A 26,771-nucleotide genomic window follows, 5' to 3' on the forward strand; every position below is an offset into this window, starting at 1 on the left:
TGTGGTTTATTTTATTTTTTTCATTTTATTTATGATAAAGTTTCCATGCTAAAACTATACACAACAAACTAAGAAGCTCAAAATAAGCCCCCTTATCCACTGCAAAATATATCAGTTTTCATTTTGAAACAACAGCTCTCATAGCAGTCTTCCTGGCTCTCTGGAAACCATCTAGAAAAAAAAATACAACTCACCAACATCTGTCTTCCACAACACTTATACACACATTTGATGAGCACAAAGTGAAGCATGTGAATTCACTTTTATTCAATTTAGCATGGAGCCCTTAAGGCAGTTATCGCTAAGGGACAATTTGCTAGTAGTTATCCATCTCTGCTTCAGATGTATACGAATGGTAAAGCGATTTATTTCCGAGTACAGAGAATAATAATAAAAAAAATAAAAAAAAACACAACACTCACACGTTGCCTTACAAACCACACACCCTTTAAGAGTGTGAGAAATGTGATTAGAACACAGGATTATGTGATGAAGTAAAAGCTGAACAGAAAAACCCAGTCCGAGCTGTGACTATATGCAAGTAGCTGTAGTAATGTTTCTGTACACAATATGCTTATAGCATTTTCTAACAAGAGCATCAGGACAGATTCAAGACCATTGCTTCTCTCCCTTGTTCTAAGGCACACTTTACAAACTGGAAAAAATAAAAAAATAAAAAGAAATTCACAAAATAGACATGCACACAGTAGGACAAGCTGCTATATTATTGTGCGTATAATGGTAAAGGCATGCCCTACTTCCTAAGAGAATGGCATTAAAGTGTCAAGATGTCTTGATCAAAGGAGAGAGACACTAGACGCTGACTGCAGACTCCTCCTTGTCCTGCTTCAGTCTGTAATCTGCTAAAGCAGCCCTGATAGCGTCTTCTGCAAGCACTGTAAAGGAAAAATAGATATAAGACATTACATATATTAATATAACTGAAGTGTTAAATATTGTAAATGTCACTAATGCTATTTTATGTTTCCTGAACTCTACTTACCAATTTAATTGTATCACAACTTATACAGGACTTGACAAATTTCTCTAAAATCTAGGAGCCATGATGAAAGTGTAGGAGCCAGGACTGTTACCATAGTAAATGCATAAATTGTCTATTGCTCTCTGAAATAAACACTTAGGGGTCCATATACTAAGCCTTGGATGGAGATAAAGTCGCTGGAGATAAAGTACCAGCCAATCGGCTCCTAACTGCCATGTCACAGGCTGTGGTTGAAAAAAAAATAGGATTTTGGTACTTACCAGGTAAATCCTTTTCTTTGAATCCATAGGGGGCACTGGAGTACTCTTGGGATATGGACGGCTTCCGTAGGAAACAGGGCACTGAATATTTAAATTTAGAACACTCCACCCCTCCATATCCCAGAGTACCTCAGTGTTTTTTACTGAGCGGAACGGGAACTATAGAGAGGTTGACAATGGAGTATTACATATAACATAACGAACAACAACGAAGTTGACACATAACGTTACTGACAACTAAACAGTTGACACCATAACCAGCACTTGATAATTTGAACCAGTCGGTGAGAGTGTGTTACCATAAGATCCTCTGAACTTACCACAAACCAGGTAAAACTGCTCTGGGTGGGCGTCCAGTGCCCCCTATGGATTCAAATAAAAGGATTTACCTGGTAAGTACCAAAATCCTATTTTCTTTTTCATCCACTAGGGGTCACTGGAGTACTCTTGGGACGTACCAAAGCTTCCCTCGTGGGCGGGAGAGCTGTTTGGCACCTGTAACACTAGGCGGCCAAAGCTAGATGCTGACGCCGCAAACGTATCAAACTTGTAAAAGCGCACAAACGTGTGCATTGAAGACCATGTAGCCGCACGGCAAAGCTGCGTCGTAGAAGCTCCACGACCAGCTGCCCATGAAGTTCCCACAGAGGCTGTACGGCCACGCGACGGTGAGAGCATCCACCGCCACTGCCTTTGGATCTCTCGTTCTGGACACATACTGGAGCGTTTGGTGATTGTGTCGAGACGCCATCAGGTCCACCCGAGGATAACCCCACCGCTGAACCAACATGTGAAACACTTCTGGATTTAATGCCCATTCTCCTAGATGAAAATCCCGACGGCTGAGATAATCCGCCTACCCGTTGTCCACTCCCGGAATGAACACTGCTGACAATATCACCTGGTGGTATTCCGCCCAATTTAGGATTCGAGCTTCTTCCCGCATTGCCATGTGGCTTCTCGTTCCTCCTTGTTTGTTGATGTATGCGACTGCCGTCGCATTGTCTGACTGCACCTGGACAGTGTGAGACCGAAGCATGTGCACTGCTTGTCGTAGCGCATTGTAAATTGCGCGGAGTTCCAGGACATTTATAGACAGTAATCTTTCGTGATCCGCCCAGAGACCCTGGAGCTGACAATTTTGAACTACAGCTCCCCAACCTCTGAGACTGGCGTCCGTCGTTAGAATTATCCAATTCCAGCCGCCGAACAGTTTCCCTGCGGTTAAATTGTGTTCCTTGAGCCACCAGAGCAGAGACACCCTTGCCCTTGGCAACAACCTCACCCTGTGGTGAATCTGCAGATGCGAGCCCGACCACTGTGCAAGCACATCCAGTTGAAATGGACGCGAGTGAAATCTTCCGAACTGAAGCGCTTCGAAAGCCGCCACCATTGTGCCTAAGAGGCGAATGCACAAATGTACAGAGACTGTGCGTGGCTTGAGCACAAATTGTACCAGATGGCGAATAATCTGTACTTTGTTGTGGTAGGTAAATTCTTTGATTGACCGTATCGAAAATCATACCTAGGAATTGAAGGCGTTAAGACGGAATTAGATGTGATTTCTTGAAGTTGACAATCCAACCGTGGTAAACCAGTACATTGTACATTAGCAGCGCATGTTGGAGAAGTATCTGTTGAGACGGGGCTTTGATGAGCAGATCGTCCAAATACGGAACTATTGTCACTCCCAGGGATCTGAGATGAGCTATCATCACAGACATCACCTTTGTGAATACCCGAGGCGCTGACGATAGGTCAAACGGTAGAGCCTGAAACTGGTAATGGTTGTGGCGTATTGCAAACCGCAAGAACCTCTGATGAGGCTGCCAAATCGGAATGTGTAAGTACGCATCCTTGAGATCTAGCGCAATCATGAACTCCCCTGGCTCTAAACTTGCAATCACTGAGCGCAGAGATTCCATCTTGAATCTGTAGTAAGTTACGTACCGATTGAGACCCTTTAAGTTCAATATCGGCCTGACTGAGCCATCCGGCTTTGGTACCACAAACAGACTGGAATAATAACCCTGACCCTGTTGGTGTACAGGGACCGGAATCAAAACTGCTGAATCCAGTAGGGACTGAATGGCAATTTGCAGAACCGCCCTCTTGTCGTCCGACACAGGCAGTCCCGTCTTGAAAAACCGCAGTGGCGGAAGACAGTCGAACTCTATTTTGTAACCTCTTAACACTAAATTGCGGATCCACCCATCCGCGGATGTCTGGAACCACGCCAAATGGAACGTCTGACGGCGTGCTCCCACAATCGGAGAACAGAGATGGGCTGGTAGCCAGTCATGCCACTGGCTTGTCGGTGACCTTAGCGTCCTGACGACTTGTGTTGGTTTGTTGGAAACCACGTCCACGTCTACCAGGCGTGGCTGTTCCTCTGCCACGTCCGCGAAAGGACTGCGGTCTAAAGGATTTGAACGAAGGTCCAGAGTACCTCCTTCTTGGTACCGGTGGAGGCAATGGTAAGAAAACAGACTTTCCACCCGTAGTCTCAGAAATCCATGTGTCCAATTCAGGACCAAACAACTTCTTGCCATCGTAAAGTAACGCCTCTATACCTCGTTTGACCTCTGCCTCCGCTTGCCAAGAACGCAGCCAGAGTGCTCGTCGTGCCGTAACTAGCGACGATTAAATACGAGAAGTGAGCTGACAGACGTCAGTAGAAGCTGTACAGAGATACTCCGCAGCCTCACACATTTGATCAGCAAGAAGTATAAGGTGTTCGTCATGGAGGGCAGACTTGAGTTCTGTTATCCATACTATGAGCGCCTTAGTGACCCAGATACCAACCAAGCCAGGTCTTCGCAGCACTCCTGCTGCTACATACATGGACTTTAGCATAGTTTCTATTTTGCGATCTGAAGGGTCTTTAAGCGTAGACGCCGCTGGCACTGGTATGGTTAATTTCTTCGTAAGCTTCGACACTGACGAATCAACTATTGGTGGATTCTCCCATGTACATGTCACAGAGTCTGGAAACTGGTAACTAGACTTAAATCTGCGAGGTATAGAAAACCGTTTATCTGGAGCCTGTCGAGTTTCTACTAACATCTTATTAAGAGACTCCGACACAGGAAAACTTATTGGAGTTCTCTGTCGTTTAGTAAATACGACCTGATCATTTGTGAGAGGCTCCTCAGTTTCTGTAAACTTCAGAGACTGATGCACCGCTCTGATGAGATTATCAATTCCTGAGCTGTTAAAATCCTCACTATCTGACTCCACTTCGCCCTCCTCACCCTCATCTTGTGCCGTGAGGTCTGGCATGGAATCGTCAGAATGCAAGATAGCCGAAACAGGTAAATCATAAGACATATGAAATTTATCCCGTCTACCCAAAATGGATTTGGACCTTTCGCAAGGCTGAGACCCCTCTGGTAGTTCTGGCGGTCTCACCCTAGACTCAGATCTTGCCGTTTCCCGCTCCTGTCGAGCGGCGGTCAATTCTGATTGCAACCCAGCCAGTACATTGGCTAGCATTCCCCATGGAGGGTCCGGGGAGGAAATTTGCTTTAAAACCGGAGCAGAATTTTTATTCGGAACCGAATCCACAAAACATACTGTACATGTGGTAGATCCATCCGGTAACACACTGCTACAGACTTTGCAATTATGCTTTTTAGTTTTTGCTGGTGCCTTACTCATTATGGCGACAGACAATACAATACACAAAAAAACAGACACTTGCACGACTCAGTAAAATAGTACGAAGGTGTCTGTACATATATATATCTGGACAAGTGCAGTACACGTGGCCAGTACTATGAAATGTGATCCCAAAATCCCACTGACACCCCTGCGCCTCCGGTGGAGTAGAGATGTAGTACTGGAACGTTCTGGAATCACAGCAGGAAGACACAGGAAGCATGGTTAGAAATGGCTGCCATGCTTACCCATATAATCACAGTGCAGGTTAAAGTGATATTTATATGAAATCCTGTAATTAACCCTGCAGCCTAGCATACAGCTGTTGCTGCAGGTTTTCCCTCATGCCGCTGATTGCCCCCTCTGTTATATAATCACAGTATAATGCCCCCCCTCCCCCCTGCATGCTCTGTTGCGGATGCAGTGCGGGCGGGCAGCGCAGCATGTGGGGCCGCCAGCGGGAGCCGGGTAGCGGGACGCGCAGTGACTGAGAGCGGGGAGCGCGTCTTGAATCGCTGTGAGCAGCGGCCGTGCAGCGGTGAGGGCCGGAGCAGCGGTGGCGGACGTCTGCAGAGGGATCCCGGCATCATGTAAACAATGTCCCCACACAGCGGGGCGGCAGCGGGAGCTGACCGCCCCGTTCAACATACCTCGACTCCTGCTGCTTGTGGTGAGGCTCCGACAGGGCTTCTCTACAAGCGCCGGCCAGCCTGTGCAGGAGGATCTGTGTGGCTGTGAGGGAGCTCATTCAGTGAGGACCGACATGCCACAGCTGCTATTAGCAGCTTGCACTATCCCTGACCCTGCCTTTTGGAAGGGGGAAAGGGATGTGTATGAAAAAAGAAAAGTCACTTAAAACAAAAAAATATTCAAAAAAATCGTGGACCCAGCCACATTGACCTGTTGCTACTTCAAGCACAGAAAAAACACTGGGGTACTCGGGGATATGGAGGGGTGGAGTGTTCTAAATTTAAATATTCAGTGCCCTGTTTCCTACGGAAGCCGTCCATATCACAAGAGTACTCCAGTGACCCCTAGTGGATGAAAAAGAAAATAAGAATTTACTTACCGATAATTCTATTTCTCGTAGTCCGTAGTGGATGCTGGGAACTCCGTAAGGACCATGGGGAATAGCGGCTCCGCAGGAGACAGGGCACATCTAAAGAAAGCTTTAGGATCACCTGGTGTGCACTGGCTCCTCCCCCTATGACCCTCCTCCAAGCCTCAGTTAGGATACTGTGCCCGGACGAGCGTACACAATAAGGAAGGATTTTGAATCCCGGGTAAGACTCATACCAGCCACACCAATCACACTGTACAACTTGTGATCTGAACCCAGTTAACAGCATGATAATAGAGAAGCCTCTCGAAAAGATGGCTCACTACAACAATAACCCGAATTTTTTGGTAACAATAATTATGTACCAGTATTGCAGACAATCCGCACTTGGGATGGGCGCCCAGCATCCACTACGGACTATGAGAAATAGAATTATCGGTAAGTAAATTCTTATTTTCTCTGACGTCCTAGTGGATGCTGGGAACTCCGTAAGGACCATGGGGATTATACCAAAGCTCCCAAACGGGCGGGAGATTGCGGATGACTCTGCAGCCCCCAATGAGAGAACTCCCGGTCCTCCTCAGCCAGGGTATCAAATTTGTAGAATTTTACAAACGTATTTGCTCCTGACCAAGTAACTGCTCGGCAAAGTTGTAAAGCCGAGACCCCTCGGGCAGCTGCCCAAGATGAGCCCACCTTCCTTGTGGAGTGGGCATTTACAGATTTTTGGCTGTGACAGGCTTGCCACAGAATGTGCAAGTTGAATTGTACTACAAATCCAACGAGCAATAGTCTGCTTAGAAGCAGGAGCACCCAGCTAGTTGGGTGCATAGAGGATAAACAGCGAGTCAGATTTCCTGACTCCAGCCGTCCTGGAAACATATTTTCCGGGTCCTGACAACGTCTAGCAACTTGGAGTCCTCCAAGTCCCTAGTAGCCGCAGGCACCACAATAGGTTTGGTTCAGGTGAACGCTGAAACCACCTTAGGGAGAAACTGAGGACGAGTCCTCAATTCCGCCCTGTCCGAATGGAAAATCAGATAAGGGCTTTTACAGGATAAAGCCACCAATTCTGACACGCGCCTGGCCCAGGCCAGAGCCAACAGCATGACCACTTTTTCTGTGAGATATTTTAATTCCACAGATTTAAGTGTGTCAAACCAATGTGACTTTTGGAACCCAAAAACCACCTGGAGATCCCAAAAGTGCCACTAAAGGCACAAAAGGAGGCTGTATATGCAGTACCCCTTTAACAAATGTCTGAACTTCAGGGACTGAAGCTAGTTCTTTTTTGGAAGAAAATTGACAGAGCCGAAATTTGAACCTTAATGGACCCCAATTTCAGGCCCATAGATACTCCTGTTTGCAGGAAATGTAGGAATCGACCCAGTTGAATTTCCTCCGTCGAGCCTTACTGGCCTCGCACCACGCAACATATTTTCGCCAAATGTGGTGATAATGTTTTGCGGTTACATCCTTCCTGGCTTTGATCAGGATAGGGATGACTTCATCCGGAATGCCTTTTTCCTTCAGGATCCGGCGTTCAACCGCCATGCCGTCAACGCAGCCGCGGTAAGTCTTGGAACAGACAAGGTCCTTGCTGGAGCAGGTCCCTTCTTAGAGGTAGAGGCTACGGATCCTCCGTGAGCATCTCTTGAAGTTCCGGTTACCAATTCCTTCTTGGCCAATCCGGAGCCACTAATATAGTGCTTACTCCTCTCCATCTTATCAATCTCAGTACCTTGGGTATGAGAGGCAGAGGAGGGAACCCATACACTGATTGGTACACCCACGGTGTTACCAGAGCATCTACAGCTATTGCCTGAGGGTCCCTTGACGTGGCGCAATACCTGTCGAGTTTTTCCCAACGGTTTATAATCATGTGGAAGACTTCTGGGTGAAGTCCTTACTCTCCCGGGTGGAGGTCGTGCTGAGGAAAACTGCTTCCCAGTTGTCCACTCCCGGAATGAAAACTGCTGACAGTGCTATCACATGGTTTTTCGCCCCGCGAAGAATCCCTGCAGCTTCTGCCATTGCCCTCCTGCTTCTTGTGGCACCCTGTCTGTTTACGTGGGTGACTGCCGTAATGTTGTCCGACTGGATCAACACCGGCTGACCTTGAAGCAGAGGTCTTGCTAAGCTTAGAGCATTGAAAATGGCCCTTAGCTTCAGGACATTTATGTGAAGTGATGTCTCCAGGCTTGACCATAAGCCCTGGATATTCCTTCCCTGTGTGACTGCTCCCCAGCCTCGCAGGCTGGCATCCGTGGCCACCAGGACCCAGTCCCGCATGCCGAATCTGCGGCCCTCTAGAAGATGAGCACTCTGCAACCACCACAGGAGGGATACCCTTGTCCCTGGTGACAGGGTTATCCGCTGAAGCATCTGAAGATGCGACCCGGACCATTTGTCCAGTAGGTTCCACTGTGCGTGGAATCTGCCGAATGGGATTGCTTCGTAGGCAGCCACCATTTTTACCCAGAACCCTTGTGCATTGATGCACTGAGACTTGGTTCGGTTTTAGGAGGTTCCTGACTAGCTCGGATAACTCCCTGGCTTTCTCCTCCGGGAGAAACACCTTCTTTCTGGACTGTGTCCAGGATCATCCCTAGGAACAGAAGACAAGTCGTCGGAACCAGCTGCGATTTTGGAATATTGAGAATCCAATCGTGCTGCCGCAACACTACCTGAGGTAGTGCTACACCGATCTCCAACTGTTCCCTGGATCTCACCCTTATCAGGGAATCGTCCAAGTAAAGGATAACTAAAATTCCCTTCCTTCGAAGGAATATCATCATTACGGTCATTACTTCAGTAAAGACCCGGGGTGCCGTGGACCATCCCTACGGCAGCGTCTGAACTGATAGTGACAGTTCTGTACCATAACCTGAGATACCCTTGGTGAGAAGGGTAAATTTTGACATGAAGGTAAGCATCCTTGATGTCCCGAGACATCATGTAGTCCCCTTCTTCCAGGTTTGCAATCACTGCTCTGAGTGACTCAATTTTGAATTTGAACCTCTGTATGTAAGTGTTCAAAGATTTTAGATTTTAAAATCGGTCTCACCGAGCCGACTGGCTTCGGTACCACAATAGTGTGGAATAATACCCCGTTCCCTGTTGCAGGAGGGGTACCTTAATTATCACCTGCTGGGAATACAGCTTGTGAATGGCTTCCAAAACTGTCTCCCTGTCAGCGGGAGACGTCGGTAAAACAGACTTTTGGAAACGGCGAGGGGAATACGTCTCGAATTCCAATTTGTACCCCTGAAATATTACCTGAAGGATCCAGGGGTCTACTTGCGAGTGAGCCCACTGCGCACTGAAATTCATTGAGAACGGGCCCCCACCGTGCCTGAACTTGTAAAGCCCTAGCGTCATACTGAGAGCTTGGCAGAGGCGGAAAAGGGTTTCTGTTCCTGGGAACTGGCTGATCTCTGCAGCCATTTTCCTCTCCCTCTGTCACGAGCAGAAAAGAGGAACCCTTTTGTCCGCTTGCCAACTAGGACTGCGCCTGATAATACGGCGTCTTATTTTGAGAGGCGACCTGGGGTACATCCCCTTTTTTTTTTTTTTTTTTTTTAAGGCAATACTTCCAAATGCCGTTTGGAATCCGCATCACCTGACCACTTTACTGGTATAATTGGACAACGCACTTATACTTGATGCCAGTCGGCAAATATTCCGCTGTGCATCATGCATATATAGAAATGCATCTTTTAATTGCTCTATAGGCAATAATATACTGTCCTTATCTAGGTTCAGTCAGGGAATCCGACCACGCCAACCCAGCACTGCACATCCAGGCTGAGGCGATTGCTGGTCGCAGTATAACACCAGTATGTGTGTAAATACATTTTAGGATACCCTCCTGCTTTCTATCAGCAGGATCCCTAAGGGCGGCCATCTCCAGAGAGGGTAGAGCCCTTGTTCTTACAAGCGTGTGAGCGCCTTATCCCCCCTAGGGGGTGTTTCCCAACGCACCCTAACCTCTGGCGGGAAAAGGTATACTGCCAATAACTTTTTAGAAATTATCAATTGTTATCGGGGGGAAACCCACGCATCATCACACACCTCATTTTATTTCTCAGATTCAGGAAAAACTACAGGAAGTTTTTCCTCACCAAACATAATACCCCTTTTTTTGGTGGTATTTAGATTATCAGAAGAGTGTAAACTTTTTCCATTGCCTCAATCATGCAATGTGTGGCCCTATTGGAAATCACGGTTGTCTCTTCACCGTCGACACAGGAGTCGGTATCCGTGTCGGCGTCTGTATCTGAGGTAACGGGCGCTTTAGAGCCCCTGTATGAGACGTCTGGACATGCACAAGCTGAGTAGCCGGCTGTCTCATGTCAACCACTGTCTTTTATACAAAGCTGACACTGTCACGCAATTTCAACAGTACATCCACTCAGGTGTCGACCCCCTAGGGGGTGACAACACTATTACAGACACTCTACTCCGTCTCCTCATCATTTTTCTCCTCATACATGTCGACACAAACGTACCGACACACAGCACACACACAGGGAATGCTCTGATAGAGGACAGGACCCCACTAGCCCTTTGGGGAGACAGAGGGAGAGTTTGCCAGCACACACCAGAGCGCTATATATATACAGGGATAACCTTATATAAGTGTTTTTCCCTTTATAGCTGCTGTATTGTTTATACTGCGCCTAATTTGTGCCCCCCTCTCTTTTTTAACCCCTTTCTGTAGTGTAGTGACTGCAGGGGAGAGCCAGGGAGCTTCCCTCCAACTGAGCTGTGAGGGAAAATGGCGCCAGTGTGCTGAGGAGATAAGGACGCCGAGAAAGGGGCGGAGCCTATCATCCGTTTTCTTGTATGTTTTGGCAGGGGTTAAATGCATCCATATAGCCCAGGAGTTATATGTGATGCATTTATTTTAGCCATAAAAGGTTTTCTATCGATTTATTGCGTCTCAGGGCGCTGCCCCCCCAGCGCCCTGCACCCTCAGTGACCGGAGTGTGAAGTGTGCTGAGAGCAATGGCGCACAGCTGCGGTGCTGTGCGCCTACCTTTATCTGAAGACAGGAAAGTCTTCTGCCGCCGATTTTTCCGGACCTCTTCGCTCTTCTGGCTCTGTAAGGGGGCCGGCGGCGCGGCTCCGGTGACCCATCCAGGCTGAACCCGTGATCGTCCCTCTGGAGCTAATGTCCAGTAGCCTAAGAAGCCCAATCCACTCTGCACGCAGGTGAGTTCGCTTCTTCTCCCCTTAGTCCCTCGATGCAGTGAGCCTGTTGCCAGCAGGTCTCACTGAAAATAATAAACCTAAACTAAAACTTTCACAAAGAGCTCAGGAGAGCCCCTAGTGTGCACCCTTCTCGTCGGGCACAGAAAATCTAACTGAGGCTTGGAGGAGGGTCATAGGGGGAGGAGCCAGTGCACACCAGGTGATCCTAAAGCTTTCTTTAGATGTGCCCTGTCTCCTGCGGAGCCGCTATTCCCCATGGTCCTTACGGAGTTCCCAGCATCCACTAGGACGTCAGAGAAATGACAGTTAGGAGCTGATTGGCTGGTACTTTATCTCCAGCGACTTTATCTCCATCCAAGGCTTAGTAAATAGACCCCTTAATCAATTGTTCTGTGAGTGCCTACTGGAGGAATTCAATTGTTCCCTGCCCTTGGGCACGAGTCCAGTGTGCGCACCAATAAAGTGGTGGGTTTAGCAGCACAAAGCAGCTAAACCCATCTAAAGTATTGCTATGGCCACCCAAAGTGCAGCCTTACCGCACATTTCAGCTTACAAATCAGGAGGCTTCAAGCTGAAATGTGCCCCCACCCAATACGGGATGTAGTTATGTGACCAGTCACAATACCGACGCCAAGATCCCGCCCCCTCACAATTCCGACAGTCAGAATGCTAGAATGACTATTTGTGGGTATCCATCACACCTATAGAGCGGGCGTAGCACCTGAGGCTTTGTTGCGCTCACTCACACACACCCCCCCCCCCCCCCCCCTCCCCTACCGAGCATCTAAAGGCCAGGATCCTGGCGTTAGTATGGTGGTCACACAAACCTAATACCCCCCCAATATGGATAATTGCACCTGAACAGAGCAACAACTGAATTGCTCCATTCAGCACCATGTACTGGCAACTACTGGGTAGAACAACAGAATCGCTCCCATTTAGTCTTTAAACATACAACACAAATATACCTCACTACCTTAAAGTGGTCTGGTCACCTACGTACAGCGGAGACATGCATGTAGCCTATATATTACTAAGAGCCAGTACTTTGTGAGTATTAGGCAGTACCTCAGTCGTCACTGATTCTAGCACACTGACAGGACAGGCTAAGCTTGCACAGCGAGTCTCTGCAGCCTAAGGACCCTATTCAGCACAGATCGCAAAATAGAGAAAAAGCAATTCAGCCAATTATCAAACGACTGTTTATGCGCAGAGTTTGCATTGCGAGTGCGCACCTGCGATTTGATTATTTTTGCACTTGCAGCAACTGCTTTTTAGCATGTTTTGTGATCTGTGCTGAATAGGGTCCTAAGTTAGTTCAGAATTGCATCTGCTAAGCAAACCAAATCTGATTGTGTGATATCCACTAAAATATCCACTAAAATGTATTTTTTTTTCTTTGAGAAAAATCTTTTTAATCAAAAGGCCTTTTAAGGATCTACATAATGAGAAAATGGTTACAAATACGGAAGAAGTAGAAAAAAATCTTAGCAGGGATAATAAGTGAACAGTTTAATGACCGGACGTTGAGCAACCCAAGGTCAATCTAAGAGTAAACGATCCTGAAGTTCCAACATTTGAAGGTCAAAGTGCAAAAATTATCCAGAGCACATTAAAAAAAAAAAAAAAAAAAGTGGAATGTCAGAAGCAGGATGCAGTCAATATTCCGCCTGTCGGGATCCCTATGTATAGGAGGCCAACGCCGGAATCCCGACAGCCGGCATTTTACCAGCAGCTGGGATCCCAACACCCGCCCAGTATTCCCACTCGATGGCTGGGTCCACTCCACCAACAGAGTGGAAATAGAACCAGCGGTGAGTGAAGCGAGCCCGTGAAGGTGCTCGCTGCTGGGATTGCGGCAGACGGTATGCTACTGTCGGTATAGTGACAGCCAGCATCCTGTCTGCCGGGATATCATATGTATCCTGTCAAAAGCTGTTAGACTGGATAAAGATATATACATTATAGATAGAATCTATGTATGAGTTATGGTAGCTATGTATGAGTTATCATTGTTAACTCTTTCTGGTTCCACAGGAAAACATCGGGGTGTAGAGTGGATCTTGATCCAAAGGCACCAACAGGCTAAAGCTTTAGGCTACCGCAGGATGCATTGGGGCCTCCTCTATAACCCCCACCCCCAGGCACTGAGAGCTCAGTTTCATTAACTAGTCCAATGCATGAGCAGGCAAGAGAGAAGGTAGATGTTAGTTACACAGAACCACACTCACGACAGGAGAAGGTGCCAGCGGCTAATGCCATACAAACCCAGAGAAGCAAGGTGCGCCATGGCGGTCCGCCCAAGAAAGTCCAACAGACCAAGTAGAATGGGCATTAATAGCAGCAGGAGCTGGGAGTCCAGCCTGCGCATAAGCTTGTGCAATCACCATTCTAATACATCTGGCCAAGGTTTGCTTATTCGCAGGCCAGCCATGTTTGTGGAAACCAAACAGTACAAAAAGGGAATCTGACCTTCTGATAGAGGCAGTCCTCTCCACATACATATGGAGAGCCCTTACCACATACAAAGAACGCTCTTTGGAAGACAAGCCTGAAGAGATAAAGGCAGGAACCAAAATTTCTTGGTTAACGTGAAAAGAAGACACCCCCCATAGGCAAATAACCTGGTCGAGTTCGTAGAACTGCCCGGTCATGGTGAAAAATCAAAATCGGGTGGATGACAGGACAAGGCACCTAAGTCCGACACCCGTCTTGCCGAGGCAATAACCAACAAGAACAGGACCTTGGCTGTGAGCCATTTAAGGTCCGCTGACTCAAGAGGTTCAAATGGAGACTCTTGCAGGGCTTTCAGTACAACAGTCAAATCCCATGAAGCCACAGGAGGGACATAGGGAGGCTGAATCCTAAGTACGCCCTGAGTGAAAGTATGAACCAACAGGTATAGACGCAATTTCTCTGAAACCATACCGACAAGGCAGATATGTGAACACTGAGGGAGACCCAAGTCAAGGCCTCGTTGCAGAAAAGCCAGGATTCTGGAAGCTCTGTACGTAGAGACAACATAATTTTCATCAGTACACCATGTGAAGTAAGAATTCCAAACCTTGTAATAAATCCGGGCAGAGGCCGGTTTACACAGGCTGTCAACATAGTCTGGATAACCGCCTCAGAGAAACCTTTGGCCCTCAGGAGTGATGCTTCAAGAGCCGTACCGTCAAAGCCAGTCTGGCCAGGTCTGGGTAGAGACAAGGGCCCTGCACGAGGAGGTCCGGGCGCTGACGAAGTAGAAGGGGGGGGGGGGGGGTCTCTGTCAACAGACTTTCAGGTCTGAAAGCAAATGCCTTCGAGGCCGCAATGGAGCGACTAGAAGTAGTGTTCCTCCTTGTTTAAACTTCCGTAGTACCTTGGGCAGGAGTGACACTGGAGGGAACACGTAGGGCAGCTGAAAGTTCCATGGAACCGCCAGTGCATCCACGAACACTGCTTGAGAATCCCTGGTCCTTGATCCAAAGAGCGGAACCTTGTGATTGTGTCGAGATGCCATTAGGTCTACATCCGGTAGGCCCCATCTGTCCACTAGGAGTTAAAAGACTTCCGGATGAAGACTCCACTCTCCGGCGTGCACGTCCTGGCGACTGAGGAAGTCCGCTTCCCAGTTTAGGATGCCCGGAATGAATACTACTGATATGGCTGGTAGATGGTGTTACGCCCATCAAAGGATTTTTGACACTTACATCATTGCCATGCGGCTTCGAGTGCCACCTTGATGGTTTACGTATGCCACCGTGGTGGCGTTGTCTGATCGTACTTGAACAGGCCTGTTCTGTACCAGAGGCAGGGCGAGAGATAATGCCTTGAACACCGCCCTCAACTCCAGGTGGTTTATTGGGAGGAGAGATTCCTCCTTGGTACAGCGACCCTGAAATGAGTTTTGCTCCAACACCACACCCCATCCCCCCAGACTGGCGTCCATTGTCAGCACAACCCGGTCGGGGAACCAGAAGTGATGGCCCCTGCTTAATCGCTGGTCCTGTAACCAGGTCAGTGACAGACAAACCTCCGGATTCAAAATGATCATCTGAAATCTGATCCGATGAGGTAGGCCATCCCATTTGGAAGGATTAACCTCTGTAGTGGGCGGGAATGAAATGGAGCGTACTCTACCATGTCGAATGCAGACACCATCAGGCCAAGTACTTGCATCACCAAGTGTATCGACACTCGGGGGCGACAAAGGAAGCATCTTATCCTGTCCTGGAGACAGAAACAGCCATTGACTGTGTGTGTCCAGAAGACCGGAGGTATATATTAGAATGCTCGTACAATATATTCTGTAACAGGTACACTCTTTCTTAACTAATGCCGTCTGTATAAAGACATGTAGAATACTTAAGTGTTTATAAAGTCACAGCGCTGTATACAGGCGGCTTTACAAGGCAGGCCGTGCCTGCAGTCGCAGAGACCAGCCGCAGCTATGCTCAGTCAGGAAGTGAGGGACAATGTGAGGCAGCGTAAAAATCTACTCAGAGATGGCACCCTGGGCCAGGGGAGGGGCTACAGGTCAAGCGCCACCTCCCCTGTGCTGGACTTTCATCCCAGGTACTGTGAGTCTTATTAAATGGGGTGTTAGTACACCGACCTGTACTCAGATGCCCCGGTGGTCTAGTGGGACCGTGGGTGGTCCAGCGATCCCTGCTCGGAGATAGTGTCCACGCCAGCGCCGCCACCCGTCTCCGTAGGTCGCGGACAGAATGCGATTTAATGGCGGGTCCTGCCTGAGGAACCCTCTTACCTCCTCTCCGTAGCAGCCACGCTAACATTGAGAGCGTCTGCGACCGTGTGCCTAAAGCCGGAGCGTCTCTGCAGCAAGTACCCGGGAACTGAGCAGCGGGAGTATGCGACGCCACTTGGGAGGTGATGGAGCTGCAGCGTAGAAGTGTCACCTTGACATACAGCGCTGACAGCCCAGAGAAAAAATCTTCTTAGAAGCTTTTTAGGGCTGCTCAGTGCAGTCCTCCTGTTAGGTGACCTGCTGCTGCAGACACCAACTCAAAACTGAGCTCTGTGCCTGGAGGCGGGGTTTATAGGGGAGGCCCTAATGCATTCTGGGACAGCCTAAAGTTTTAGCCTGTTGGTGCCTCTGGATCAAAATCCACTCTACACCCTGATAATTTTTTGCAGGGGGGGTGTAGACTTTGAGCAAGGGAACAGCCTTATAAAGGAAATGTTGGCGGAGCTATGAAGAACGTGAGATATGAATTCAATGTAGTATGTCTGCCAAATGTGTGTATAATGGATTGCAAAGAAGACTTGTCAGTGGGCAGCAATCTGATAATTTTTCCGTACTTAAGATATGAATCAGCTTGTGTTTGGGGGCGTCCACAATGTGGCGAGGGAATAGACTAGGGTAGATATCCGGAGTTAAGAAATGTACCTTCTTCCATAGGGAGGCCAATTTTGGACATGGTGACCGTGTGTCCACAATGCCACAGAGATCCAACAAAGGGGAGATGTATTCGGAAAACTAGTGTGTAACCAGAAGACACTGGCTTGCAACACTGCATGTTATAGGTAAAACACAGATACTGAATAATGAAGAATGAGATTGCAAACCAATGTTTATTTTCTATAGCAGAAAATGAGCAGTCTGTGTCAACAGCTGTCAGGACTGAAGGTGCCAAGATTAAAATAGTGGGTTATCGGAACAAAAAAAAAAAAAGAAAGAAAAAAAAAAAAAGAAAAGAAAAGAAAAAGAAAAGTCAACATTGATAGTTGCAGCCTAACCCTAACAGTGTCAACATTCACGATGTCAACATTATGTCAAAGTCGACCGGTTATTTGTTGACATTGAGTGGAACCCCCCCTCCGCTTACTCTGCTTTCATACCACAATCCAAAATTATACTAGTAGGTTACTTGGATTCTGACAAAAATGAATCCTGATCTGTATGTATGTAATTGTAGTGGAGAATGTCAGTGGGGCAGGGACCAATATAAGCGACTGATATATTCTCTGTAAAAGTGGAGGAATGTGTGCGCATTCTAAATAATGATAAATAAGATCTAAAATCTCTAAACTTAAGTGTAAGAATACTTACTGGAACAGTGCAACTTCACTGGAGGAAGGCACAGCTCTTTAGCAATGTCTGTGTTCTTGATAGTCATTGCTTCATCAACCTAAAAAAAAACAAAAAAAAACAACAATATTAACAGTTAAATTATGCAGCTGTTTTTAATATAACATTGTATGTTTTTTCAAATAGAGTTGTGATTATGATTTATTGTTAAGTCCGTAAACCAAGAAGAGTCTCAAATGTGGGAAACAAGTTTTTTACACGTGTATCCACAACACCTGTGTCTATTTCAAATCATATGGAATGATTGAGCACAAATTAATATCTAGGACTCCTGATATCTATTAGGAACAAACTTGCTCAATGTTGAAATAATGGGAAAGGCTATTACAATTCATATATCCTAAGAGACAATTATATAGAAGTTCCAACCCTACTTAGACTAAGAAATGGCATAGTACAAAGAATGAGCCCTGTATATAAATGAAAGCACAAGTTACCGTTTTTCCTTTCACCCACTCGGTAGCTAGAGAGCTGGAGGCAATTGCAGATCCACAGCCAAATGTTTTAAACCTGGCATCAACAATTTTCCCATTTTCATTGACTTCAATCTGCAAAATATGAAAGACTGTGTAATATGCATAGTAGCTGGTCAAAACAAAAAAACCTTGCAAACATGATAAGTCTAAAACAAAAAATTCCAAGTCTATGCAAAACGTAACTAACACATGGAACCTTATTTACTTAATTTTGCTGTGAGTTAATAATGTACAACCACAAGAGAACATATGTAATCCTATAGTAATAATGTTTTTTTGCAACTTATGTAACAAGTAACATGCAACATATACCTGCAGTTTCATAACATCCCCACATGCTGGGGCACCCACCAAACCAGTTCCAACATTTTTTGAGTTCTTGTCAAGGGATCCAACATTCCTTGGATTCTCATAATGGTCAACAACCTGTAAGTTGAGAAATGGACATAGTGTTAATGAATGAAGGTCAAATCACTCTACAGTGCCCTTTACTAGCAGTTCAACAACTATGCCAACTCTTATGCAATACATTTATTAAAGCGCGCACGCAAAAAATTGCTGTAATCCCTTTACTTTAACTGAAGAACAGTCACATTTTTCTTGGCCCAATTTTTCACTCAAATACAGCATTGTGAATTTATCTGATAGAAACCAAAATAGCACAAGCTATCAGTTGCAGTTTCATGAGACATTAGGTTTCATTGACATGCCACACATTCAGTTCCTAGCACACTGATCGCTCCAAACATGTTTTGTTATTTGTAGTATACTACTGGTGCCACAATAGTGACCATTCACCAAATGGACAAGTGCATAGCCATCTATTATATTTTTGTATGTGCAAGTGGATGCATTTACCTGTTTATTTGTTCACACATTCGTAGACTTACTGCATATCACCAATTTGCATATTAATAATAAAAAAATAAAATAAAAAATAAAAAGTACATAATGCTAGGCATACAAGCTATGATTATCTGGCCGATCGCCCAGCTGATTGTAGCGTGTATGCGGGAGAGCAATCTGAACATATCGATCGATCCGACATCCCACATTGTCCAGCATATCCATCGCAATATTTTATGCGCTGAAAGTTGGCTACATCGGCCAGTATATGCCCTACCGTGGCTGACCAACGGATATTTCCCCTTTATCTTCACATGGTAAGGAATGGGGAAATGTTTCCTCCCCGGGTAAGGAGCGCTGATATCCTGGCCAATACAATGTGAGAGATCTCAAAATGTATGGCCACAATATCTGCAGTGTCTGAGGCTACCAGATAAAATGCCTGTCAGTCTGATATCGAAGTAAATGAAGCTACCTTCTTGCCAGCAACAGTACGTAACCACCATATATGAGGCTACCAAATGCTATAGCTATATATATATATATATATATATATATATATATATATATATATATATATATATAAGAATTTACTTACCGATAATTCTATTTCTCGGAGTCCGTAGTGGATGCTGGGGTTCCTGAAAGGACCATGGGGAATAGCGGCTCCGCAGGAGACAGGGCACAAAAGTAAAGCTTTTACAGGTCAGGTGGTGTGTACTGGCTCCTCCCCCTATGACCCTCCTCCAGACTCCAGTTAGGTACTGTGCCCGGACGAGCGTACACAATAAGGGAGGATTTTGAATCCCGGGTAAGACTCATACCAGCCACACCAATCACACCGTACAACTTGTGATCTAAACCCAGTTAACAGTATGATAACAGAGGAGCCTCTGAAAGATGGCTTCCTAAACAATAACCCGAATTAGTTAACAATAACTATGTACAAGTATTGCAGATAATCCGCACTTGGGATGGGCGCCCAGCATCCACTACGGACTCCGAGAAATAGAATTATCGGTAAGTAAATTCTTATTTTCTCTATCGTCCTAAGTGGATGCTGGGGTTCCTGAAAGGACCATGGGGATTATACCAAAGCTCCCAAACGGGCGGGAGAGTGCGGATGACTCTGCAGCACCGAATGAGAGAACTCCAGGTCCTCCTTTGCCAGGGTATCAAATTTGTAAAAATTTACAAACGTGTTCTCCCCTGACCACGTAGCTGCTCGGCAGAGTTGTAATGCCGAGACCCCTCGGGCAGCCGCCCAAGATGAGCCCACCTTCCTTGCGGAATGGGCCTTAACAGATTTAGGCTGTGGCAGGCCTGCCACAGAATGTACAAGTTGAATTTTGTTACAAATCCAACGAGCAATCGACTGCTTAGAAGCAGGTGCACCCAACTTGTTGGGTGCATACAGTATAAACAGCGAGTCAGATTTTCTGACTCCAGCCGTCCTTTAAATGTATATTTTTAAGGCTCTGACAACGTCCAACAACTTGGAGTCCTTCAAGTCGTCTGTAGCCGCAGGCACTACAATAGGCTGGTTCAGGTGAAACGCTGATACCACCTTAGGGAGAAAATGCGGACGCGTCCGCAGCTCTGCCCTATGTCGAATGGAAAATTAAATAAGGGCTTTTATAAAACAAAGCCGCCAGTTCAGATACTCTCCCGGCCGAAGCCAGGGCCAGTAACATAGTCACTTTCCATGTGAGATATTTCAAATCCACCTTCTTTAGTGGTTCAAACCAATTGGATTTGAGGAAATCTAAAACTACATTTAGATCCCACGGTGCCACCTTAGGCACCACAGGAGGCTGTATATGCAGTACTCCTTTGATAAAAATCTGGACCTCAGGGACTGAGGCCAATTCTTTTTGGAAGAATATTGATAGGGCCGAAATTTGAACCTTAATAGATCCCAATTTGAGACCCATAGACAATCCTGATTGCAGGAAATGTAGGAAAACGACCCAGTTGAAATTCCTCCATCGGAGCACTCCGCTGCTCGCACCACGCAACATATTTTCGCCAAATACGGCGATAATGCTTCGCGGTGACTTCCTTCCTTGCCTTTATCAAGGTAGGAATGACTTCTTCTGGAATGCCTTTTCCTTTTAGGATCTGGCATTCAAACGCCATGCCGTCAAACGCAGCCGCGGTAAGTCTTGAAAAAGACAAGTACCCTGCTGAAGCAGGTCCCTTCTCAGAAGTAGAGGCCACGGATCGTCCGTGACCATCTCTTGAAGTTCCGGGTACCAAGTCCTTCTTGGCCAATCCGGAGCCACTAGTCTTACTCCACTTTGCCGTATAATCCTCAATACCTTTGGTATGAGAGGCAGAGGAGGAAACACATATACCGACTGGTACACCCAAGGTGTTACCAGCGCGTCCACAGCTATTGCCTGCGGATCTCTTGACCTGGCGCAATACCTGTCCAGTGTTTTGTTGAGGCGAGACGCCATCATGTCCACCATTGGTTTTACCCAACGGTTTAATAGCATGTGGAAAACTTCTGGATGAAGTCTCCACTCTCCCGGGTGAAGGTCGTGTCTGCTGAGGAAGTCTGCTTCCCAGTTGTCCACGCCCGGGATGAATACTGCTGACAGTGCTATCACGTGATTCTCCGCCCAGCGAAGGATCCTGGCAGCTTCTGCCATTGCCCTCCTGCTTCTTGTGCCGCCCTGTCTGTTTACATGGGCGACTGCCGTGATGTTGTCCGACTGGATCAACACCGGTCTTCCTTGAAGCAGAGGTTCCGCCTGGCTTAGAGCATTGTAGATTGCTCTTAGTTCCAGAATGCTTATGTGAAGAGACTTTTTCAGGCTCGACCACACTCCCTGGAAGTTTCTTCCCTGTGTGACTGCTCCCCAGCCTCTCAGGCTGGCATCCGTGGTCACCAGGATCCAATCCTGCATGCCGAATCTGCGGCCCTCCAATAGATGAGCCTCCTGCAACCACCACAGAAGGGATACCCTTGTCCTCGGCGACAGGGTTATCCGCAGGTGCATCTGAAGATGCGACCCTGACCATTTGTCCAACAGATCCCTTTGCATGGAATCTGCCGAAAGGGATTGCTTCGTAAGAAGCTACCATTTTTTCCCAGGACTCTTGTGCATTGATGTACAGACACCTTTCCTGGTTTTAGGAGGTTCCTGACCAGGTCAGATAACTCCTTGGCTTTTTCTTCGGGAAGAAAAACCTTTTCTGAACTGTGTCCAGAATCATCCCCAGGAACAGCAGACGAGTTGTCGGCATTAATTGGGATTTTGGAATATTCAGAATCCATCCGTGCTGCTTTAGCACCTCTTGAGATAGTGCTAAACCCATCTCTAGCTGTTCTCTGGACCTTGCCCTTATTAGGAGATCGTCCAAGTATGGGATAATTAATACGCCTTTTCTTCGAAGAAGAAATATTATCTCGGCCATTACCTTTGTAAAGACCCGAGGTGCCGTGGACAAACCAAACGGCAGCGTCTGAAACTGATAGTGACAGTTTTGTACAACGAACCTGAGGTACCCCTGGTGTGAGGGGTAATTGGAACGTGGAGATACGCATCCTTGATGTCCAAGGATACCATAAAGTCCCCTTCTTCCAGGTTCGCTATCACTGCTCTGAGTGACTCCATCTTGAACTTGAACTTCTTTATGTACAGGTTCAAGGACTTCAGATTTAGAATAGGCCTTACCGAGCCATCCGGCTTCGGTACCACAAAAAGAGTGGAATAATACCCCTTCCCTTGTTGTAGAAGAGGTACCTTGACTATCACCTGCTGAGAATACAGCTTGTGAATGGCTTCCAAAACCATCTCCCTTTCTGAGGGGGACGTTGGTAAAGCAGACTTCAGGAAACGGCGAGGTGGCTCTGTCTCTAATTTCAACCTGTACCCCTGAGATATTATCTGCAGGATCCAGGGATTTACCTGCGAGTGAGCCCACTGCGCGCTGTAATTCTTGAGACGACCGCCTACCGCCCCCGAGTCCGCTTGCGAAGCCCCAGCGTCATGCTGAGGCTTTTGTAGAAGCCGGGGAGGGCTTCTGTTCCTGGGAAGGAGCTGCCTGTTGCCGTCTCTTCCCTCGTCCTCTGCCTCGTGGCAGATATGAATAGCCCTTTGCTCTCTTATTTTTAAAGGAACGAAAAGGCTGCGGTTGAAAAGTCGGTGCCTTTTTCTGTTGGGGAGTGACTTGAGGTAGAAAGGTGGATTTCCCGGCCGTAGCCGTGGCCACCAAATCCGATAGACCGACCCCAAATAACTCCTCTACGCATCGCCTGTCCACTGTCGTGTCCATAAAGCTCTTCTGGCCGAAATGGACATAGCACTTACCCGTGATGCCAGTGTGCAGATATCTCTCTGTGCATCACGCATATAAAGAAATACATCCTTTATTTGTTCTAACGACAGTAAAATATTGTCCCTGTCCAGGGTATCAATATTTTCGATCAGGGACTCTGACCAAACTACCCCAGCACTGCACATCCAGGCAGTCGCAATAGCTGGTCGTAGTATAACACCTGCATGTGTGTATATACCTTTTTGGATATTTTCCATCCTCCTATCTGATGGATCTTTAAGTGCGGCCGTCTCAGGAGAGGGTAACGCCACTTGTTTTGATAAGCGTGTTAGCGCTTTGTCCACCCTAGGAGGTGTTTCCCAGCGCTCCCTAACCTCTGGCGGGAAAGGGTATAAAGCCAATAACTTCTTTGAAATTAGCAGTTTTTTATCGGGGCACCCCACGCTTCATCACACACGTCATTTAATTCTTCTGATTCGGTAAAAACTACTGGTAGTTTTTTCACACCCCACATAATACCCTGTTTAGTGGTACCTGTAGTATCAGCTAAATGTAACATCTCCTTTATTGCCAAAATCATATAACGTGTGGCCCTACTGGAAAATACGGTTGATTCGTCACCTTCACTACCGGAATCAGTGCCTGTGTCTGGGTCTGTGTCGACCGACTGAGGCAAGGGGCGTTTTACAGCCCCTGACGGTGTTTGAGGCGCCTGGACAGGCACTAAGTGAGTGTCCGGCCGCCTCATGTCGGCAAACGACTGCTTAAGCGAGTTGACGCTATCCCGTAATTCCACAAATAAAGGCATCCATTCTGGTGTCGACCCCCTAGAAGGTGACATCCTCATATTTGGCAATTGCTCCGCCTCCACACCAATAACGTCCTCATACATGTCGACACACACGTACCGACACACAGCAGACACACAGGGAATGCTCTATACGAAGACAGGACCCACTAGCCCTTTGGGGAGACAGAGGGAGAGTCTGCCAGCACACACCAAAAAGCGCTATATATGACAGGGATAGCCTTATGATTAAGTGCTCCCTTATAGCTGCTTTTATATTAATATATTGCCATTTATTTTGCCCCCCCTCTCTGTTATACCCTGTTTCTGTAGTGCAGTGCAGGGGAGAGACCTGGGAGCCTTCCTGACCAGCGGAGCTGTGACAGAAAATGGCGCCGTGTGCTGAGGAGATAGGCCCCGCCCCTTTTCCGGCGGGCTCGTCTCTCGCTATTTAGTACATTTAGGCAGGGGTAAATATCTCCATATAGCCTCTGGGCTATATGTGAGGTATTTTTAGCCTTTTTAAAGGTTTTCATTTGCCTCCCAGGGCGCCCCCCCCCCAGCGCCCTGCACCCTCAGTGACTGCCGTGTGAAGTGTGCTGAGAGGAAAATGGCGCACAGCTGCAGTGCTGTGCGCTACCTTAAGAAGACTGCAGGAGTCTTCAGCCGCCGATTCTGGACCTCTTCTTGCTTCAGCATCTGTGAGGGGGCCGGCGGCGTGGCTCCGGTGACCATCCAGGCTGTACCTGTGATCGTCCCTCTGGAGCTTCATGTCCAGTAGCCAAGAAGCCAATCCATCCTGCACGCAGGTGAGTTCACTTCTTCTCCCCTCTGTCCCTCGTTGCAGTGATCCTGTTGCCAGCAGGAATCACTGTAAAATAAAAAACCTAAGCTAAACTCTCTAAGCAGCTCTTTATGAGAGCCACCTAGAATTGCACCCTTCTCGGCCGGGCACAAAAATCTAACTGGAGTCTGGAGGAGGGTCATAGGGGGAGGAGCCAGTACACACCACCTGACCTGTAAAAGCTTTACTTTTGTGCCCTGTCTCCTGCGGAGCCGCTATTCCCCATGGTCCTTTCAGGAACCCCAGCATCCACTTAGGACGATAGAGAAATATATATTACTACTTTAGTAATTGACATCAATAAAAGCACCAAATACACCTTAGTGTAATCCATATTATTTCTATAGTAAAATGATAACATATTAGGAAACCCAGGTTAAAAAAATATTACTTAACCTGATGCATTGTCAAGAATTAGACACCTTGGTGATAATGACACTGAATTATTCAGTGTTGCTGCTGGATGCATTATGAAAATTGAGATTTAAAATGAGATGCAACTGCTGGCTGCCACTCTTTGTTAGAGCTACAAAGTGTACTTGAGACAGACCATATTTAAAGCCAAAACAGACAATCCATGAGTGTTAGCATTATAGTTAATCATTTCACTGCTTAGAGTGGGACTCCCTGTGGCGATATACCCATTAGGATTTATTATCTAGAAATTAATAGCATAAAAACGACTTTTATAATGCTGTTGTCTGTGCAGGGCAGATCATATACCAAATTAAAGACCTTGGTCTGTAGCTCTGCAGAAAAATATTGGCGTTGTAATTGGTTGCTTCATTTTGGAGTTATGTGGTAAAATAGCCACCTGCCATTCACAATGCATCACCATTGTACTCTGGAAAATGTGAGAGAGTTGGAGAATTCTTCCTGTGCAACTGCTGGGTGACCTGGAACACGTGGCCTGCTGGGTGGTCTGAAAACGGAGTTATTTGCAGCCACCCACTAAGCAGAGATTTTTCAAAATTCCACTCTAAGGGGGTTAAAAGGGGTAAAATGTTCTGCCCAGCAAACTTTTGCTAGGTTGAAACCGTGCACATCAGCTAGTTAAGCTTTATTTTTATAGCGCATAAATACTACAAAGAATTATACAGAGAAAAATTAACTGTTCACTTCAGTCCCTGCCCCAACAAAACGTAAGGTCATAACTCTGTACCACAGAAACACAGGTTCATTTTGTCAAAAGACAAATACATTGCCAGTGTTATTGAAATGTGGGTGAAAACGGACCCCACACAGATACTGTCAATCAGTATGTGAAGCAACAATGCTAATTCATGTGCCAAAATGTTGGCCAAAGCTTTAGAGGAAGCTCAATCTCCACCAAATTGGCTTACTGAAGAACTCCTCTCTCAAAACAAAGGTACTCCCAAACCAAATAAGGGGGGGGGGGGGGGGGGGGGGGATGTATCCAACCTCTGACAGAGATAACGCGAAACAGCTTCTAGTCAGACTCATCATTTATCTAGCAAGATGATAGTTAAGCAGATTGTCCATTGCAACAGACTACTCCATTTTCTCTCTCTGAGGTTTCATAAATCTTCCCATCTCCCGATCACAACCAACAATAACATTACTGTACTACAGCAAGGGCAGCCTCCATCATGGCTGCGTATTGGGTATCTTTGTTTCGTCGTTGTAAATAGAGTGTCCACTTTCAAACATTAGTGTCCTTTTAGTAGAAATTAAGTGTAGACTGCAGACAATACACAGCCCCGGGAGAACAGTATTTTCAGTAAAGTAACTTATCAGAGACCTATGGCAATCCATGTTATGCAAGTAATTCCCACACTGTGTACAGAGGGAATACATGATTGTTCTACTGCCTCCCAATTCTGGTTTATACAAAAAAACATTAGTGTAATAATAAGTTCTGTATAAACAAGATGCAGTTAGGGCGGACACAGCCCGGTGGCCGCCTCCGCAGCGGGGGAAGCTGTATGTACAGCAGACAGACCCTTGCTCCTATTACATTATTATTATATCCGAAATAGAATCAACCATTACAGCATTGCCACCCGCACAGCTGTCACTGACACATCCGCTCCCGGCACACGAGCACCGCAGCCCGCCCTACCACGCACCTTTTTGTGATAAGCGGCACAGGGAACCCGAAGCTCCGGTACCGAGACCGGGCACCGGCTCCACACCGAGCACAACACACGACCTACTCCAGCCATTGCGTCTGTCGTACTACGATAAAAGGAGACGCTGCGTAATTACGT

General features: G+C 46.8%; 1 protein-coding gene across 1 annotated transcript; it reads right to left on the reverse strand.

Moving 5' to 3' along the window:
- Positions 1-26,771, reverse strand: ISCU (iron-sulfur cluster assembly enzyme). Its single transcript, XM_063913276.1, has 5 exons — positions 26,631-26,771; positions 18,086-18,199; positions 17,735-17,845; positions 17,259-17,337; positions 1-896 (listed from the first exon to the last, which is right to left on the reverse strand). The coding sequence occupies exons 1-5, from the start codon at positions 26,724-26,726 to the stop codon at positions 814-816; spliced, it is 483 nt and encodes a 160-aa protein (XP_063769346.1). The 5' UTR covers positions 26,727-26,771; the 3' UTR covers positions 1-813.

The sequence above is a fragment of the Pseudophryne corroboree genome, chromosome 1 (genome assembly GCF_028390025.1).
Source record: "Pseudophryne corroboree isolate aPseCor3 chromosome 1, aPseCor3.hap2, whole genome shotgun sequence".
Classification (NCBI taxonomy): domain Eukaryota; kingdom Metazoa; phylum Chordata; class Amphibia; order Anura; family Myobatrachidae; genus Pseudophryne; species Pseudophryne corroboree.

Excerpts from the sequence above, each read along its gene's own strand:
- ISCU (XM_063913276.1), bottom strand. The coding sequence starts at position 26,726 with ATGGCTGGAGTAGGTCGTGTGTTGTGCTCGGTGTGGAGCCGGTGCCCG. Across the intron at positions 17,846-18,085 it reads GGGATGTTATGAAACTGCAG|ATTGAAGTCAATGAAAATGG; the intron begins GTATATGTTGCA and ends CATATTTTGCAG. Across the intron at positions 17,338-17,734 it reads AGTGGGTGAAAGGAAAAACG|GTTGATGAAGCAATGACTAT; the intron begins GTAACTTGTGCT and ends GTTTTTTTTTAG.